At 40.7% G+C, this 20266-nt stretch overlaps 1 protein-coding gene across 7 annotated transcripts in view; it reads left to right on the top strand.

The window, feature by feature from the left end:
* Positions 1-20266, top strand: part of MLC1 (modulator of VRAC current 1) — a 98286-nt gene that overhangs the window by 18965 nt on the left and 59055 nt on the right. For 5 of the 7 annotated variants that reach the window (XM_040343670.1, XM_040343669.1, XM_040343666.1 and 2 more), the window contains exons 5-9: positions 2214-2267; positions 2974-3075; positions 8550-8651; positions 17146-17217; positions 17319-17435. In XM_040343670.1, the coding sequence (XP_040199604.1) occupies positions 2214-2267; positions 2974-3075; positions 8550-8651; positions 17146-17217; positions 17319-17435 (447 nt within the window). The remainder of the gene's footprint in view (positions 1-2213; positions 2268-2973; positions 3076-8549; positions 8652-17145; positions 17218-17318; positions 17436-20266) is intronic. The other 2 variants (XM_040343671.1, XM_040343668.1) reach the window with 1 other exon arrangement.

Here is a 20266-nt window from a genome sequence, read left to right as displayed (position 1 = left end):
TTTATCATTAACATAAACTATCAATTATTTTGCACTGAAGAAACCGGAATAACAGTAAAGATAGTTTTTGGTTTATTATTTTTGATCAGTGCTTAGTAGATGTGTGTCTCGGCCCACTGCTCTAACAAAATGTATCTGTTAATTGTCATTTTTATCTAACAAGTAAGGATCTGTTCTGGCATAAACAAACTATTTCCCTCACTAACATGTGCAGCTGCTGAGTGTGCAGTATAAACTGTATGTAGCTGAGGCTACATACAGCATACTACACTGTGTTCCAGGTGCAAGATGAGACCTTCCTGCCCCACACCCAGAACAAAACCGTGTTGGTCTGAGCAGCACTCAGCCATTGATAGGCAGCTTTGTATTCTATCAATGATTGCAAAGCTTCCTCTGATTGGCAGAGTCAGAGATTGTGACTTTATCAGCCTGCCTCTCTGATTCAGCCAATTAGAGAAAGTTTTTGTATTTATTAATAGAATACAAAGTTCCCTATGAATGGCTAAGCGCCACTCAGACCAACACTATTTTGTTCCAGGTGTGAGATAATAAGGTCTTGTCTTGCACCCAGAACACAGTGCTGTATACTGTATGTAGACTCGGCTGCATACAGTTTATACAGCACACCCAGTGACCACACTTGTTAGTGAGAAAATGTTTGTTGGGCCAGTAATCTGAAGCAGGAAATCAGCTTTAACTGCAGTTCTGTCCATAATACCAGATGTGTATCTTTGGGTGCATGGTACAGTGTTGTCTGTGTATTCTGGTGTAGGTTTGTAAGGGGATGATTATAATTGAACACATGGAGCAGTGTAATGGGTGTGTTTTGTACTTACTAGTTAAAATGGTTGTAAAGCTGAAATGTTTTTTACCTTAATGGATTCCCTGCATTAAGGTAAACATTGATTTAAGACTGGCTGTACCCCTCTCCCTCTCTAAAGACTCACCTCACTCCTGGATCGATCTAGTGCTGTGCCCAACTTCAGTTTTCTCTACGCTCTCCCTCTTCACACAGGGATTGACAGGCAGCAGTGGGAGTCATTGGCTTTTGCTGCTGTCGTGAAATCCAATTAGGAGGGAGCAGGAGGTGGGGCTGGGTTCTGCTGTGTGTGTCAATGGACACACACAGCCTGACTCAGGATCGAGCCCACAGCTTTGCACCCATAGGAATCAGCTTCCTGTGGGGCTCACTGAGAAGAGAGGCCTAGAATGTCAGTGATGGACCCCAGAAAAGAAGGTTCAGGGCTGCTGGGGCACTGAAAAGTGGTGGAGCCTAGAACATCAGTGGAGGACCCCAGAAGAGGAGGGTTGGGGCTGCTCTGTGCAATATCACCGGGCAGGTAAGTATACAATGTTTGGTATTTAGAAAAAAATAAGAAATTTAGAATCACTTTGAGATTATTCCATTACACCTTAATTGGCTTGTTTTTCCCTGTATTGATCCCCCTGACGAAACAGCTTTTGAACCAGAATTGGATCACATGCTTAGCAGGGGTGTTGCTTGTATTCCTTCGGTATCCAGCATCCTTTGAGGCAATCATAACCTAACAGTTTAGTTACAAATTTATTGGCTGGTATTTGGCTTGCTGGCTCAATGTCTGCTTTAATTATTATCCTAATCAGGGCCGGTCCTGGACAGGTGCACAGGGTGCAGCGCACCCAGGCGCCACAGAGGTGGGGGCGCTGAAGTGCCAGAGTGCTCCTCTTCTGCCTCCTCCTCCTCTTCTTGTCTGTGACCAGAGGCAGCTCTCTCCGCCGGAAACTGACAGGAGTGGATCAGAGGAGGAGAGACTGTGCCGCCGCTGCGTTTCCTTCCCAAGTCCATTTTCCCTCTCTCCCTCCTCCTGTCAGAGGAGGAGAGTGAAGCAGCTGGAGACCATAGCGGCAGTCTCTGACCATCTCCTGTATTATATCTGCATTCTCTAAACCATCTCATGTAGTATGTCTGCAGTCTCTGACCATCTCCTGTATTATATCTGCAGTCTCTGACCATCTCCTGTACTATGTCTGCAGTCTCTGACCATGTGGGGGGCGCCAGAAATAGTTCTGCACCCAGGCGTCTGTGACCCTAGGATCGGCCCTGATCCTAATAATAGAGTGCTTGTACATTTTTCACACAGTCCTTTGTTGAGATTTCTAATCCAGTGGCAATATATTAGTTATTTTATTATCATGGTTAAAAAGGCTGTTGTATTTGTTTGTTTTGTTTACAGTGTATACCTTCGGCTGTTGTAAGTTTTGCAGTGTTGAAGAACAAAGAGAATGTGGTAAGTTCTTCTGAATAAAAAAAGGCACATTTGTAATGTTCAACCCAGTTAGCGATGATCCAAGCACACATAAGGTAGAAAATGAAAATAAATATTTTTTTAATGATTTTATTCTTTTGATATGCTATCATTAAATGCTTGTTATTTTTCATGCATTATATCTGCTAAAGTTGCTGTGTATGTACTGACATGACATGCAAGATCTGTTGAGGGACGCATTTAACTAATGGGAATGATATCCTACAAATATATCATATTCCAAAAAAAAAAAAGTTAATTTTTTAAGTACGACATCACTTTTAACAAAGTGGGCCATTTGCCTCCTCAATTAGCTATTTACACAGATATTGAGAAAATGCCCTGATATTGCCATAAGTCTATTCACAGAGTAGCTATAAGGCACTCTTCGAAGACAGTTTTGACCCATGTCAAGTTCTCACAAAACAGGTCTAAATATGTGCCCTGATCAGCTGTAGGAGTTGTAGAGTGGTGGCCCAAATTTTTGGAAGTCTGAAAGTCACCAGACATATTGATTAATTAATTTAGATAATTATGTCCATAATGTTTCATGATATACAGCAGCACAAGTGAGAATGATTTTGCTGGACAGATAATAATAAAAAATGCATTGTTATTGAGCAAGAATCCTACCATCTTATTGCTGTGTATGACTTTCTCTAATTTCATCATTTGTATATCTTTTCAGATATCTCATTTTCAGATATTACATGTATCAACATTTTCTATTACCACTACCTGCCTAATATGGTTTGGCTGCAAGTTAGCAATTCAACCAACAGCAATTAATGTAAGTAGCAGATTCGATCAAAACACTCGAGTCTCATTTAGGTTAAATGCTGTCAACTGTCTGATACTATAACCTTACAAGTACATGTGAAAACATATATTTCTGCTTGCCCCTTCAGATATAACCAAGTCCAATGAGCACTAGTCTATTTGGGCATACAAAGTGAAATCACTAGACCCCTTTCACACTGAGGCCCTTTTCAGACGCTTTCACACTAAAAATGCACCTGAAAATCTCCCGAAAACTGCTTCCCATTAATATCAATAGATGCTTTCATACTGGGGTGGTGCGTTGGCAGGGCGGTGAAAAAAGTCCTGCAAGCAACATCTTTGGAGCATGTTTGGAGCACCTAATAAAGCACCTCAAAAATGCCCCTGTCCATTGAAATGAATAGGAAACGCTTCAAAAGCACCTGAAAAGCACACTAAAAGCACTTCAAAAGCGCCGCAAAATGGTTATTTTGAGTTACGTGACCGTAAAAAAACACATTGCTAACGCTGCAAAAGCTCTGCAAAAGTGCCACAAAAAATATGTTTTATGGGCGTTTTTTTTTTTTTTTTTTAAATCTGTTTATTGAGTATTTTTAATATACATAGGAATATACAGAGAATATCAACAAATATAGAATGCAAATAAATCCATATATGAAAGTACATATTCAGTACAGAAGTATATACGCAACATTTTGTGTATCAGAAAGAAATAGCGTACACAAGAGTAAATACACTATTATGGGCGGTTTTTGAGCACCTCGGTGTGAAAGAGCTCTAAAATGATCTTAAAGGGGTTGTAAAGGTAAAAAAAAAATTCCCTAAATAGCTTCCTTTACCTTAGTGCAGTCCTCCTTCACTTACCTCATCCTTCGATTTTGCTTTTAAATGTCCTTATTTCTTCTGAGAAATCCTCACTTCCTGTTCTTCTGTCTGTAACTCCACACAGTAATGCAAGGCTTTCTCCCTGGTGTGGAGAAAGCCTCTTGAGGGGGAGGGGGAGAGCAGGAGGGTCAGGACGATATCTACTTTGCAGATAGAGAAACGAGCTGTGTGTTAGTGGGCGTCCTGACTCTCCTGCTCACCCCCACACCAGGGAGAAAGCCTTGCATTACTGAGTTTAGTTACAGACAGAAGAACAGGAAGTGAGGATTTCTCAGAAGAAATAAGGACATTTAAAAAGGAAAATGGAAGGATGAGGTAAGTGAAAGAGGACTGCACTAAGGTAAAGGAAGCTATTTAGGGAAAAAAATTTTTGCCTTTACAACCCTTTTAACAAAAGGACAAGCAATGCCTCTTTGTAATCGAGGAAAAATCAGGTAATACTTTCTGTAACCGATATTAAAAAAGGTACAATTTAAACACTTTTAGCACAGCAATGGCTCCATTGGTCATTGGCCCATTTAAACAGTTCAAGATTCACTTCTTTGTATAAAATATTAGTATGAATAGACATTGTAATGGCACGTCAGTAAAAAACGACATTATGTGTGAAAGAGCCCTAAATCTGATTATGTATCAGTTGTTTTTCTCCAGGGATATTCAAGGATAGCAACTAGAGAAAAGGCTCTTTCTATTTGAAACTGGAAACAAAAACTGCAGACACATAACAAAATAAATAACCAACTGCGTGGCTACCCTTGGTGATTGTTTCTCCCTTTGGAACAGGATAATGCTGCAGCATGACTTCTCTTTTTCATTTTTACTGGTTTGGCAGTTTTTCTGTAACCAGCAGTGCACATCATTGACAAACTAGGTATATACAGCATAAGCTGCGGGATCTGGTTCATTGTGCTTGTCTTTACTCCCACCCATGATTGTGGCTTAACCACTTGCTTACTGGGCACTTAAACCCCCCTCCTGCCCAGACCAATTTTCAGCTTTCAGTGCTGTCGCATGACAATTGCATGGTCATGCAACACTACCCAAATTACATTTTTATCATTTTTTCCCACAAATACAGCTTTCTTTTGGTGGTATTTGATCACCTCTGTGGTTTTTATTTTTTGTTAAAAAATAAATAAAAAGACAGATATTTTTTTAAAATAAAAATACTCTGTACATGCTCAGTTTGGTGTGTATGGCTAGAGAGTTTTACTTCTTTAGGAGGGTGCATGTGATCAGCACAAGCCAATCAGCACTGTCCAGAGGGTCAGGGGTCCTGCAGCCTCTCAGGACAGCCAGAGGAGAATGAAAACTCCTCCTACACACCTTAAACAGTACTCAGCTGGACACTGATAGAAGTCACAAGACTGCTATATACTGCTGATTAGAAAAGTTATTGATCAGTTATATTTACTAAAGTAATTGCATTTCCATGTCCTGTGCACTGTGGTAGAACTGATTTAGTGAGTGCAGGGCCCTGAGTTTAGTAACACTTTAATCAGTCATGCGGTTTTGGTCTTTATGATATGTGGGTAGTATCACTGTCATAAGCAAAGCAGGCATTTTGGGCTTTTGATAATGATGATGTAAACAGCAGCTCACTGTTTGGTCAAGGCAGATCAAGGGCTCCTAAATTTTAATGTATTTGACATACTGAGCCAGGGTTTAGTATTTGGCTGTAATGGGAAATGTAGATTTAACTGATCTGATTTGACTACCTTGTGAACAATGGTTCAGTGTATCTGTAATGTACATGAAATAAATACATTTATTTTCTCCACCTACTGCAAAACTATCCAATGCAATGTTAGTGTGTGTCTGTGCAGCCACCCAAACTGATAAGACACGTAAAGAAACTGAAAGAAATGGTAACCAGGGATGGATGCAAAAATACAATAGTTTATGAAGAGTTACAATACATAGTAAAAATAAAAGTTTAAATGATACCCCCAGCCTAAATCATCCCAGTGTGTTGTTAAAATATTGACAACTTTGTCTAACCCCTGTGGTGATCCACAAAATCCCAAGCACAGCACGTGATCCAATGCTCTCATATATCTATAAATACAAAAACATGGCATCATTGATTAATCATAACAATGTGGAAATTAACCATGTGAGCAATTTAGATAAGTAGAGAGTGAAGACTGAAATAAAACATTTGTAAAGTGAGGCAAGCTGATGTAGACAGTAGAGCTCAGTGTATGATTGCCTAGTGAACAACTGTTCAGTGATCTAAGGGCTCTTTCACACGGGCGGCTCGTTCAGGTCCGCCTGCCAGTTTTTTAGGCGGACCTGAACGGGCGCTCCGTGCTCCTCTATGGAGCCACGGATGTCAGCGGTGACATGCACGCTGATATCCGACCTGCTCCGATCCGCCAAAGTGTGACGGAGGAAAAACCTACTTTTCCATCCGTCTGGTGGAATCGGATCGGGTGAACACGGACAGACGGTCCGTTTTACATCCGATCCCCCCCATAGGGGAGAGCGGAGAAAATACAGGGCGGTCCCTGCACAGTGGGGAGGTTCATCATTACTGATCCGCCCCGTGTGAAAGGGGCTAAAAGCTTAATAGGTCCTACTAACCTGTGGTATGTTAATGAATACATAACAGAGTATATGTATATGCCAGTTATGGGCAAGGCAGGAACCTCAGGCCTTATAAAAGGGGCATAGTGTCCAGTGAGTTATATAATTCCTCATTTTGGTTGTACAGGTATTAGGTTTTAAATATATACTTTCATTTGGTAGAAAGTTAGATGTTTCCTGTTTTAGGTAAAATGAAGTATTGTAGCTAAATCTAACAGAAAACAAATAATCCACACAGATGAAGTTTAGGCCTCCTAATATAGCGCTAATAAATAATAATACACTTACACACAATTATAAATGATAAGAAATAACATTTACTTATGTTAGATACAAATACATATTGTATTTGGTTACAGAAAAAGCAGCATTATGCCAATCTTCGACGTTGCCAATTACCTGCAGCTACCTTTCACACTGCAGGTCAATGAGCCTACTTAGAACTTTACTTATAACTTCTCTATACTGTCGCTTGATGCAACAAAAGCTTTTTATAGTATAGAATAGGACTTTTTATGGCATTGTTTAGAAAAAAATGGTTTTGGACCCCAGTTAATAAGATAGATACACTAAGGCCGCGTACACACGGTCGGACAAAACCGATGAGAATGGACCGAGGTTCAGTTTCATCGGTCCAAACCGACCGTGTGTATAGCCCATCGGTTTGTTGTCCTTTGGTCCAAAATTTTAAAACATGCTTTAAAATCGAACCGATGGCCCGCTGCCGAATCGGTCCAAACCGATGGTTAGTACAGAAAGCATCGGTTCAAAACCCGCGCATGCTCAGAATCAAGTCGACGCATGCTTGGAAGCATTGAACTTCGTTTTATTCAGCACGTCGTGTGTTTGACGTCACCGTGTTCTGACCCGATCGTTTTTTTGGAATGATGGTGTGTACGCACATCAGACCATCAGGCCACTTCAGCGGTGAACCGATGGAAATGGCCCGTCGGACCATTCTCATCGGTTTGGAACGACCGTGTGTATGGGGCCTTAGTGATGAGGAATGGGGGCAAGCTTTGAAAAATCTCCACACAGTATTTGACTCAATTATTTATCATCCATAGAGCCCACTACACTCCTTAAAAACGGTATTCCCGGGGTAAAGCAACTACATCAAATTGTCCAAGATGCACTATTGGTAAAGGTGCACTTATACAGATGCTGTGGCAATGTCCCCAATCAGATCGCTACTGGGAGTCTATATTTGATATTTTTAATTCCTTGTGCTTTACACAAGTACTAGGGATTATACCAGAAGATTCCCTCAACGTTGAAATGCACGTGATGTGGTTGAGAACTATGTATATAAATTTATACTACAAAAATGGATATCAAACTATCCACCAATAATGGATCAAAGTAATTTATCTTCATCTAAGATGAGAGGAACTGACATATAAACATAGGAGATGTCTTAAAAAATTTGAGAAGATCTGGCATTGGTGGTTAGTCTCCAATCTGCCTGAGCATTCAGTTGAGGATATTAATGACGATATGGAAAATTAATAATGAGATAGAAGTTTGTAAGTGCATATATTCTTATATAATTATTTCCTATCTAGGTAAAATAATGTGAAGGAGGGGTTTGAGTAACGATTGAAATATGATTTGATGAGTGCAAATAGGGAAGAATGTTGTTGCTTTGATGTTGGATGGGGTTGTGTGTTGAAAATGTTATATGTGTTTGTTTGTTTTTGCTGAAAAATGTGAAAATTATTTGATTGAAAACAAAAAAATAATAATTTTTTATATATTATTTTTTATAAAATGGGAGTCCTCTCTAGAGACCAAATCTGCATTCTTTATTTGTTGCAGTAGATTTTTGATGCATTTTAACGTTGCAATTCATCCTCACAGGATGTTGTTATTGGAAACTCTAGCAAGTGGGATTTAAAAAAAAAAATGACACTAAGCATAGAACCCAAACATGTGCCCAAACATCAAAACGTAACCTATTTTGTAAAGACCAGTTGAAAAAAATATATATGACTTTGCCCTTTTTCCTAGATAAATTTCAATTTGATGCTCCTCATTCTGATGGAAATTCTTATGGCAACAACAGTGATCATTTCTGCAAGGACGCAGGTGGACTGCTGTCCTGAAAAAAGAGTAAGTGATGACAATTTTTGTTTTTCTTGTGTGATTTGTGCCTCATTTATCATTTTTTTGTTTGACAGATCCACTTTGCAAAAAATAATCTATATTTCCCATTGGTATTTGCTTTGTGCTGTTGTAACATGTTATCTTTGATGGAGAGGTATTGCTTCAACACTTCTAACCATTTAATGAATGTTTGGAGCCATATCTGTTCATATAGATTTATCATTTACATTTCAGCAGAAAAATGAATTTATATTAACAAATAAAATTATAGACATTTATAATAGAACTTAAAGTGTTTATAAACCCTTACATATACCCAGTGAGATGGCTGGCCTCAGGTGATACACAGAGATGGGGGAAAAAAAACTCCTACATTAGTTGCACCAGTTTTCTCTTCTCTACATCTACAACTCTACATTCATTTAAAATCCTGAATTTATAAAGCATTTCTGAGCTGTGAAAAAAAGGGGAGCCGATATCTGAAATTAAATTGCAGATCTCAGTGAGGAGAGCTCCGAAAGCTGATTAGAGGTAAAAGCCCCCCCCCCCCCTTCACACAGCACACAGAAACATAGCTGAGGTTTTCAATCAGTTGGAGCTCCCTCTTGTGTCACCTTTTTCCTCTTGGTGTCTGGAAAACTTGTCAGAATTTACCCATGCTGATAGCAGAGGAACGAAGCAGCAGACAGAAACGACACTTAGTGCTCTTAATTAAGACAAGTATACACTATAGAGGGATATGTTTTTTGTTCATATTTCATGTCTGAAGTTTACAACCACTTTAACATAAGATATTTTTAAAAGTATCTTTAAGAAATATTAAAGAAGTGATGTGTGGTATTTGTCATAGCCATTACCAATAAATACTAGGCTAGCTCCAAAAAACACTGGTTTTCTTTCTCGTTCATTATGAACACATGATTCGGTTATTAAGAGACTATTGGATTATACAGCCAACTTCAAGAGGAACTGGACACTGGCAAGCAAGAAAGCAATTGACTAGCCAAATACTGTATAACCCCATTCTCCTCAAGTTTTAGTTTTTTACTAGTGTCTTAGGAGGATGGATATTAATGTGATACCCACTATGTACGTAAGCAAAACACAATGGTGTTTGGAAAAGTGCAGAGGGTATCTTTGTGTCTTTTTCCTAATGCAGTAGGTATTATTCATTAGGATTCATTGATCAGTGTTAGTCTAGTTGTTCCTTATCTATAAAATGTCCAAGACAATTTGGCCAGCTTGAAGCCAAGAGGGGATTTACAGGGGTCCTGTAAACGATCTGCGAACTTCTGATACTCAGCCGGCAAGGTAAGCCCCTTGTTTGCTTACATTTGAGTTATTAGATTTCCTAGATCCTGTAGGCATTTTTGAAAAAATTGTAGCTATTTTACCTCCCCTAATCAAGCTGTATTGATTGGTGGTTTTGTGTTATATTGTCACTGTCTACCTTTCACCTGATTTAAAAGGTACGAAAAAAAAGAATAGTGCGGTTCACAGGTTATATGAAGTTCACATCTGCTGTAGAGAAGAGAGAAGACTGGCCAATCATTATGGATATTAGGTTAAGTAATGTAGGGTAAGAGACCCTCAATGTCCAGCACAAGAGCAGCGCTGGAGAATTATGGTTCCACTTATACTGAGTCTTTAGACAAACGAGTATTGTGAACAAAGAGTATTTTGATGGTAAGTTGAAGCATGTATTAGACCCCTTTCACACTGGGGCGTTTTTCAGGCGCGTTGGCGTTAAAAAAGCCTGTAAAGCGCCTGAAAGAAGCCTCATCTGCAATCCCAATGTGAAAGTCCGAGTGCTTTTTAGAGCCCTTTCACACTGCCAGCGCCCGAAAAATGCTGGTAAAGTGCCGCTAAGACCCCTTTCACACTGGGGCGTTTTTCAGGCGCTTTGGCATTAAAAAAAGCTCCCTCAGTAGGAAGGGGGCTTTAGGATCGGTGTATTCAACGCTCCTAAAGCGCTGCAAAGAAGCTGCTTGCAGGAGTTTTTTGGGCGCACTCGGGCTTTCACATTGGGATTGCAGATGTAGCTTCTTTCAGGTGCTTTACAGGCACTTTTTTTTAACGCTAAAGCGCCTGAATAACGCCACAGTGTGATAGGGGTCTTAATGGTCAAGTATGCACCACAACTAATAAATTCTAAAACATGGGAAACAGCTAACGTGTGGAGAGATGTCAGATTAAAATCGGGATAAGGAGTAAGGCCCGATTCACACTAATGCGTTTTTGATGCTTTTTGCATTTTGCAGAAATGCATTTAATTTTTTTAACACGGGTTCCTATGGAACATGTTCACACCAATGCATTTTTTGCCTGCGCGTTTTTGCGGCGCGGGAAGAGACAGCAATAGAAGAAGATGACATTGGGAAAAGACGACACCTGAAGAATACGGTAGCGGGAGGAGATGGCTCAGGGAGAAGACGGCTCGGAGCTATTTTTTTAATACCGGGCTTGTCAAAAACCTGCTTTTTGGGGTGAATTGGTAGGGGTACGATGTACCCGATAAGCAGAAAGCACAGCAAAAAGCACTGCAGAAATGCTCAAAAGCAACATGCATAGATGTGAATCGAGCCTAAACTTTTCTCCCTGGACCAAATAAAACATTTGACTGTATATGTGGTCAAAAGAGGACAGGTAAAGCACTACAGCAGATGCCAGTCTGATCATAGTAACTAGTATAACAGTAAGGAGTAAGTACGTACAGGAGAAGGAGAAATTTTAAAAGAAATATTAAATAAACACAGGTAAGATCAGAAAATAACCTACCTATGTACTGCTTCAGCTACTCCCATTGTCATCTTAAAATTACAATTGCAATATTAAGGTGGTACCTACATAAGTATGTGCTACATAAGTATGTGCAAGAACGTTTTCTTGCAAAGATGTTGAGTGTATATTTTTGTGTCTGTTCCCTATTGTAGTAGTTATTATTTCCAACCATAAACCAATATTATGATAGTGTTGCCTATCTCTAAATTTTCCAAAAAAGATGTGACACTGTTTCTGCAGTTTCTGAGTATACCATATGGGCTGAGCATTGGGAGCTACTATATTTATTGCAGTTGTTGGGTGCCATTATTACCCAACATGTCCTGTTAGTTTCATGGAAAGGGTTAACATGCTGGAAAATCAAGTGCTTTGTCATTAACTAACTAACATAACAGGGTTCCTGCCTTTTTAGTGGGTCTACTTCCTGCTATTATGCTTCTATTTGAGAACGTGGTTCCACCTTGAGTAGTCCCTGCTGCCACCTTCAGGGACCTTGTCACCGCCGGATATTTTAACCTCTCCTGCTCTCAGTAGCTGGTCTGTGGGTGCTCACAGTTTTTACCTTATGTTCTTTATTTAGTTGCTCCTGTTAGGTGAGCAGTCCCACTGAATCTGACCTCTTCAGCTTACAATCAATTAAATTCTCTTCGAGAGTACTCTGCAACCATGTTTGAATTTTATGGGCCAAATTGCAATTATACTTGCTGACTCAGAGGCCTTCTGTTGCAGAGGCTGTGTGTGTTTAAGAGTCTCACAAATCCATCTCCAAGGAGTCGCAGACAGCTACTAGGCTTAAAGATACCATATTGGTACTTACTGATGCAGTGTGTGCTACCTTAAAATTAGGAAAGCAGCCTGTACTTTCTAATAGTACTGTACTAGTCTGGGATCCCTGACAGGTCTCAAGACTGTCAAAACTTGTTAGTTACACTTCTTAATGGATACTGTTCTGTACAGCGACTGGAAAACTTCTGATAAACTATTCACCCCTCCCAAATGCTTTACCTATTCAAGGAGGCATTTATATAGAAGCAGGCTGTTCCCACAGTGAATCTGATGATATCATGCCTTAATAAAACTCTGACCATACCTGTCGAGGATGCACCAGTGTTTAAGGATCCCACTGACAAATGTTTCAAACGCCTGTATCCACCAGCAGACCCTGCTCTGCAGCTTGCCATAACTGTAATGTCAAACCTTTAGGGGGAGGAACTAAACTTATTTCAAAAGATCCAGCTACCATTATTTTTGATCCAGTATTTGAAGAGTGCTTATAACTTATGCTTTCAGTTCTACATTATTGCATAAATGGTTTAGTCGATAGTGTAAATCTTATTTACAAAATGCATTTGCTGTCATTTGCTGTCAGTGAACATATGGAGAACCCTTTGGCTTAAAACTAAGGCCCCGTACACACGACCGGATCTGTCCGCTGATATTTGTCCGACGGACAGTTTCACCGGACAGATCCGGTCGTGTGTACAGCCGACCGGACCGGATTCCCGGCCGAGCAGACTTTTTCCAGCGGACTAAAATTTCCTAGCATGCTAAAAAATCTGTCCGCTGGAAACCTGTCCGTCGGACGTGTTCGGTCGTCTGTACAGACTCACCGGATATGTCCGACCGACCGCCATCCCTCGCATGCATCGTACTGATTCGACGCATGCTTGGAAGCTTTGAACTTCAAGGCTGCCCACGTTGCCGCGTCATCGTCGCGGCGACGGCGCGGCCACGTCCCCACGTATTGTTTACGCGCGGATTTCTGTCTTATGGTGTGTACAACCATCAGACAGAAATCTCCGGGCGGACATGTCCGCTGAAAACGGTCCGGCGGACCGTTTTCAGCAGACTGTCTGTCCGTGTGTACGGGGCCTTAGACTCTGAATTATCAGTGTAAATAACAATTTAACAAGTTATGCATGACTTTTGATGGTGAATGGGTCTTTGGTGCCTCTTTGGATGCCCACATAAAGGATGTTAGGTACTTATTTTGCCCCAGCCTAAACTATAAATTGGGAAGACTCCTTGTTCCTTTGAGGCCAAAAAGACTTCCTTTCTTTACTCCCAGGCTTTTACCACCAAGATCAGACCCAGCCAGAAGACAGGTTCAATAACAAACCCTGGGCCCCTAAATCTCTTTAAACCTGACAAGTCTTCGTCAGCATGAAGAGATGTCCCCAAAGATTTCCAGACCTCCATGCTGCTCATTCAGATTTCTTGCGCCAGGGAGTTATTGGTATTGTTCCAATGGCAGAAAGGTTTTCGGGTGTTTTCCTCCAATCTGTTTACTGTTTTAAAACCAGAGACTCAGACTCTATTGTCTAGGAGCTGGCTAATGCTGCAGTTATTATGAGAGTTCTGGCCTTGATATTAGTCTCCTTCGAGGCAGTGCCATTTGCTCAGTTTTACATTCTGTTGTCATGAAACTAAATTTGTTCAGTCTCTAGACAGATTCAATTGACACTGACGACAAGGTTACCTCTGGCCTAGTGGCTCAGGAATCTGTCTTTGGAGTTGAGGAAATCCTTCCTCCCATTCCTAGACATCTTATTGGTGCAGGGGTTTACAGAGGAATGTTGTCTCTTAATTAACATTCTAGGGCTTTGAGCAATTTGGTTGTTCCTGCAATGCTAGACATCCTGGAGGGGCCAGTCACTACAGCAGCGGCATACATCTACTGCCAGGGAACAACTAGAAATCTTAACGTGGCAACAGAAGTAGAAAGGATTCTAATTTGGGGAGAACTCCATGTTTCAGCCGCCTTGTCTGCCATTCATATTACAGGTGTGGACAATTGGCATGAAAACTACCTCAGCCAGCAGCACCTGGACCCCCAAAGGGAATGGTCCCTATACCCAGAAAGGACCTGTGTCACATATGGGAAACTCTGGATTTAAAACTTCAGGTTCAATAATAAACTATACAGGTTCGGCTCTAGATGCAGAGATCTTCTGGCAGAAGTAGTGAATGCTCTGGTAAATCTATATGGTCAGTACATCCTGATCAACTCCTTTCTTCTTCCGAAACTGCTCCCTCATTTACTCCATAAGATCAAGATTGAGAACATTCCTGTAATACTGAATGCTCCACACTGGCCCAGGCCGAATCCCAGAGATAGCGGGCTCTCTAATTTGGTAATTCTCACACTTTTAAAAGTTAGTAAATCTACCTCCTGCAAGGTGTCAGAGAAGCTAGTAGACCAGACTGTGTGACTGCACAGAGGAGACCAAAAACGCATGTAGGCAGTGCCGATCCTGACCTCCCTGGGGCCCTAAGCAAAATTACATGTCACATTAAGCTTGAGAAGCAGGGGGGTTGTTCTGCTGTCGGAAATTACATCTTACATTAAAGTGAGAAGCAGGGGATGCTGACTTCTTACCTTTTTCCCCATGCAGCCAGCGAGTTGAGGAGCGGGGTGAGGGGCCAAAAATGACTTCTCACCAGACAGGACCTCTAGTAATTTGGGGGGCCCTCCGCAGCTTTGCGGGGCCCTAAGCAGCTTGCATAGTGAGCCTATAGGGCGGATCGGCCCTGCATGTAGGTGAAAATATAATAATTTATTAAGATAAGTGAACAACACACAATCAATAAACAGTGACCCAAAAATAACTATAGACAATATGTACAAAAATGGGAGATACCAGAATCGTAGTAAAAGCCAGGCCTAGGTCATACACTAGGGCATATCAGCAGGTGGGTAAGGATGGAAAACCAACAAGAACAGGGAGGGGACGGATGGAAAAGCTGCAGAGTAGGGATCCAAAGTAATCAGGAAACAGGAGGACAGGTATCAGTGGTAATCAGGGGACAGGAGGGACAGGTACAGGATGGGCTCGGGATAGGGATTGTGTCAGGATCGGGTCAGGTAAGATGCAGGCTCAAAGTCAGGATAGCAAGCTCAAGGTCAGGGAGATAGATACCAAGGCGAGGTGTGCTTGCACTCGCCGGGTATAAATGAGAATGTCAGTAATTTAGCTTCAAGTCACACCTGAGCGCAGAAAGAGCAGTACCCTCCACACTGATAGGATACATCCGCTGGTGGAGACCAGTACTGAGTCCCAAAGATGATATAACACCTGCTGGTGGACCATAGTACTGCAAGCCAAATAATAAATAAATATTACCAGCGGATGCAACCTTTCCTGACAAAGGGCTACCATTGCACATGGAGGGATTACAATGCTTGGTGTGAGAAAATATATGTTCACCTAACGAAATATTCTCTGTCACAAATCCTGACCTTTTTGCAGTCAAGTCTGAATCAGCATTTAGTGTTGAATACCATTAAGGGGAAGATCTCTTATTTCAAAGACCACTAGCCTCCCATTGATTGGTCAAGACTTTTATCCAGGATGTTTTTTATATTGCCTCCTGTACAAGCACATGTGACTCCATGGGATTTTAATTTAGTTTTGTCAGCACTTCAAAGATCATGTTTTGAACCCAATGGGGATTTTCTCCTTTCCACACCTACTCACAAGGTTTCTTTCCTTGTTGCCATCACCTCTGCAAGGCATGTATCTGAGCCAGCTTTGAATGTAAGGTCCTTCAGGCTGGTCTTTGAGTTTCAGGCTACCCCCAGTATTACTTTTTTGTTGTGTGGGCCTTTAAGTGTTTTGTTACTATTTCCCACACCTCAGTTGGGCTGCCTTTGGATGTCCCAGATGACTTAAGATAGCTGAAACCACCTTAACGAACGCAAAACAGAATTTTGCCAACTATTCCAGTTTAAATTCCCTTGTACCTTGAAGTTTGTATACAGATGACTCCCCTGCGTGCCCTGTGTTTACATGCAAGTAACCGTCATTCATATGCAAATAACGGGAGAATTCATATGTAAATAGTGACGGCCGGCGGCATTCATATGTATATCATGCCCCTTTGCAGTGAGGACATGATGTGCTGTAACCTCTAGCAACCAATCAGTGAGCAGTATTACTGTACAGTAATCTCTAGCAACCAATCAACAAGCAGAAATCATGTGCTGTAACCTCTAGCAACTAATCAGTGAGCCGTAATGTGTGCTGTAACCTCTAGCAACCAGTCAGTCAATGGTAATGATATGCTGTAACCTCTGGCAACCAATTGCAATCGCTACCTGATCTGATACAGTAAACAGATTTTAGGTCTAGCTGATATTTATTGTATGTTTCAGAGCAGGTGGAGAGAGAAATTGCATGGGGGGCACCCAAAAAATGTTTTTTGCTCATGGTCCAATCAACATTAAAGACGGCCCTGGTGTGAGGGATTATACCTAGCAGGCCGATGGCTTTTTTCTTTTTTAGTTTGTCACTGTCCAATTCCACCTGAGTGTGGAAGAATAACCCAATTGTCCTAGAATAATTGAATCTTGTGTCCCTTATTGTACTCCATGAAATGGATTTTAAGGTAAGTACAACAATCCTGATATTAAAACTACAGATGAGCAGTCACCTTCAGCTACAGACTAAACACTTATGGAATGTACTGTAGTGTACTATGCTAATACAGGCACTTCTGAAATAAATGTTACAAAAAAAATCAAATGAAATGGTTATATTGTTGCAGTAGTACTGAGCAAACGAAAAAACTCTGGTCTGTTATACAGAGCAGCTGCTCTTCTCTGTTAAGAATTTAGACTGGAATTTCATTCTATACTTCCCTATATATGAAGGCCATAATAAGTGGTTCACATGATGGATGCAAATCTGAATATTTGCTAATTTCTCCCCCTCTATAGGGTTCAACCTGTGGGAGCTCAAACAATCTAAGACCTGTCCAGTTTCCTGCAAGGATGATGAAGTTTTTCTCTGTAAGTATTATGGCAGCTTGTTTGTTTGTTTACATTCTGCATCTATAGAATCTTTAAATACTTTTATGAGCAAATTTTCTCTTTATTGGTCTGTTTTTCAGATTGTTGAGGTGGTAGTTGGAATATCTGCAGTGTTTGGCGGTGTCATTGCATTACATATTGATGTACTCCTAAACAGTCCTTATTTGTATGTCTCCATCTTTTGGGTATTAGCAGCCGTGAGTATATAACTGGATAACTATTCTTTAATTCTGTTTGTAAAAAAAATAAAATAAGAAAGCTGTTGTTTTTTAAGATGAGTATTATTTGCTAAGTGATTTTCCTCAATAGATAATTAATAATCCTAAGTGAAAATTGCAGTGTTTAAAAATATTTCATCGGTAAACAAAGTGCATCAAAAAGTCAAAAACACAGAATCAAAAGATGTATATAAGGAATGCCCATAAATGTTTTGTGAAGCAACTCTGGTCTTTACACCATCACCACTGCCAACGACTTCATTGGACTACACTTACTCGACACGTTTCAATCAGGCTTCCGTCCAGGTCACGGAACAGAAACGGCGCTGCTCAAAATATGGGATGACGCTCTAGAGGCCGCAGACGAAGGAGAATCTTGTCTCCTGATACTGCTGGACCTAAGCGCGGCTTTTGACACTGTAGACCACGGACTACTACTGGCTAGGCTAGCTGAAGTAGCCGGAGTCGCTGAAGGTGTTTTACCCTGGTTCTCCTCCTTCTTGGAAAACCGATCACAAATAGTGAAACTGGGGTCTTTCACTTCTGAAAAATGTATGGTATCATGTGGAGTCCCTCAGGGATCTCCCTTATCGCCCGTATTGTTTAATATCTATCTTCGCCCTCTCTTTGAAATCATCAGTAACCAGAAGTTACTTTACCACTCCTATGCAGACGACACACAACTGTATTTCCGCATCTGCAACAAAAAGGATCATTCTCTTGGACTAGAGAAATGCCTCACTCTAATAGATAACTGGATGACAAACAGTTATCTTAAACTCAATGGTTCGAAAACAGAACTTCTCCTGTTTCACGCTAACCGGAAAAATCACCCCGCGTCAACATGGACTCCCCCACCCATTCTGGGTAAAACTATCACCCCTAGCTCCAAAGTCAAAAGTCTCGGAGTCATTTTCGATACCTACATGACAATGGATGCACAAATAGGGTCAGTAGTCAGCGGATCCCACCATCTGCTGCGCCTACTACACAGACTCACGCCCTTTATCCCGAAAGAGGACATTGCAGTCGTGGTGGGAGCAGTTGTAAACTCCAGATTGGATTATGCAAACGCCCTTTACCTCGGTCTCCCAAAGTACCAAATCGCTCGTCTGCAAGTCGTTCAAAATACGGCCGCTCGACTAGTGACTGGGAAAAAAACATGGAAATCAATCTCACCTTCACTGAGATCCCTTCATTGGTTGCCAGTAAAAGACAGAATCTCCTTCAAGGCACTCTGCCTAATACATAAGTGTATTCAAGGAAACGCCCCCCAATATCTATGCAAAAAAATAAAAGCCCATAACCCCAATCGCATTCTGCGATCCACCAATCAAAACCACCTCCAGATACCCAAAGCCAGATACAAGTCCAAAGGAGATCGAAGATTTGCAGTCCAGGGACCTCGCCTGTGGAATGCACTACGAACCACCATTCGACTGGAGTCAGACCACTTGGCCTTCAGGAGAAAGATTAAAACCCATCAAGGGGTTCCTTACCCATGAAATGGATACAGCGCCAGAGGCGATTCAGTTTGCATGTGTTGCGCTTTACAAGTCTGTCTCTCTCTCTCTATCTCTCTGATGGTGTAAAGTTGCTTCGGAAAAGATTTATGGACATTCCTTATATACATTTTTTGATTCTGTGCTTTTGACTTTTTGATGCACTTTGTTTACTGATGAAATATTTTTAAACACTGCAATTTTCACTTAGGATTATTAATTATCTATTGAGCACTATGCACTTTATCTGTATATGTATGTAATGTAGCTCATTGTTCCAGCACCCCCAATTAATACATACCCCTATACTCTACAAAGTTTGCACCTTAGCACTTTGAGGGGAGCAGTTTCTACTCTAGTATATTTGTCTAGCACAATTTTTTTAAGTTCACTTATAGCGCGCGGTTCTCTAATTTCTCAAGTGATTTTCCTGGTAACTGCTGTTAGTTCACCAAACGTCTTCATAAAAGCGCTATTCATTTTTTTTTTCTTCATGTTATCTGTAAATCAATCTTAGCTATTGTTTAGGTTAAATTTACTGTGACACTAGCATACATAGAGAATGTACTGATTCATGCTTGGAGAATAAAAACCACGATTACTTGCTTTTTTTCTGCAAAGAGACATCAATCTTCCTTGGTTTAGTAAGAAGATATTATATTCTTGTACTTGCCTTTATCAACTTGCTTCCTGAAGGCTGTCTCATAATGAACACTATATGCTGCCTATCTATACTTATAATATTTCAGAATTTGTGTGTTTGCTGGTAGAATCATGTCATTTAACTCACTGCATGTTTTTTTTTAAATAGATTACTGTTTTACCAGTTATTTTATAAATGTGTTTGAACATGGCTATAGTCAATTAGAATGTAACCTAAACATGATTTAAGCTCACTTTACACTATTCAAATCTGTTAAAATAATCTTCATGACAACAGTAGGAGATGGGTGTATAAAGCCATATATAATTATACAGGTTCTTATTTAGGAATTGTATTACATAATTCAGTAGTTTGTCAGTTTCTGACTATGTATTTGTTTCAGCACTATGAAGTCAGACTGGGGAATTCAGTAAAGCTTTTACAACAGTTATCTTGTAATAGGTCCCTTGAAAACTACCTGTGCCTAATTCAGTCAAGCATTTGCACCAGTACTGACAAGTGACAGATTGGTAAAGTTCTTACTACTGCCACTTTAAGAACCAGATTGTTTAAAGAGTTACCGCCAGTTCGCAGATTAGGAATTATTAATGGGTACACCAGAGCTCAAAGTGGGGTGAGTCTATGCTGACTGGACTGAATAGCGA

The sequence above is a fragment of the Rana temporaria genome, chromosome 3 (genome assembly GCF_905171775.1).
Source record: "Rana temporaria chromosome 3, aRanTem1.1, whole genome shotgun sequence".
NCBI lineage: Eukaryota > Metazoa > Chordata > Amphibia > Anura > Ranidae > Rana > Rana temporaria.
Note: the sequence above shows the minus strand (reverse complement) of the source record. Positions and strands in the feature narration are given on the sequence as shown.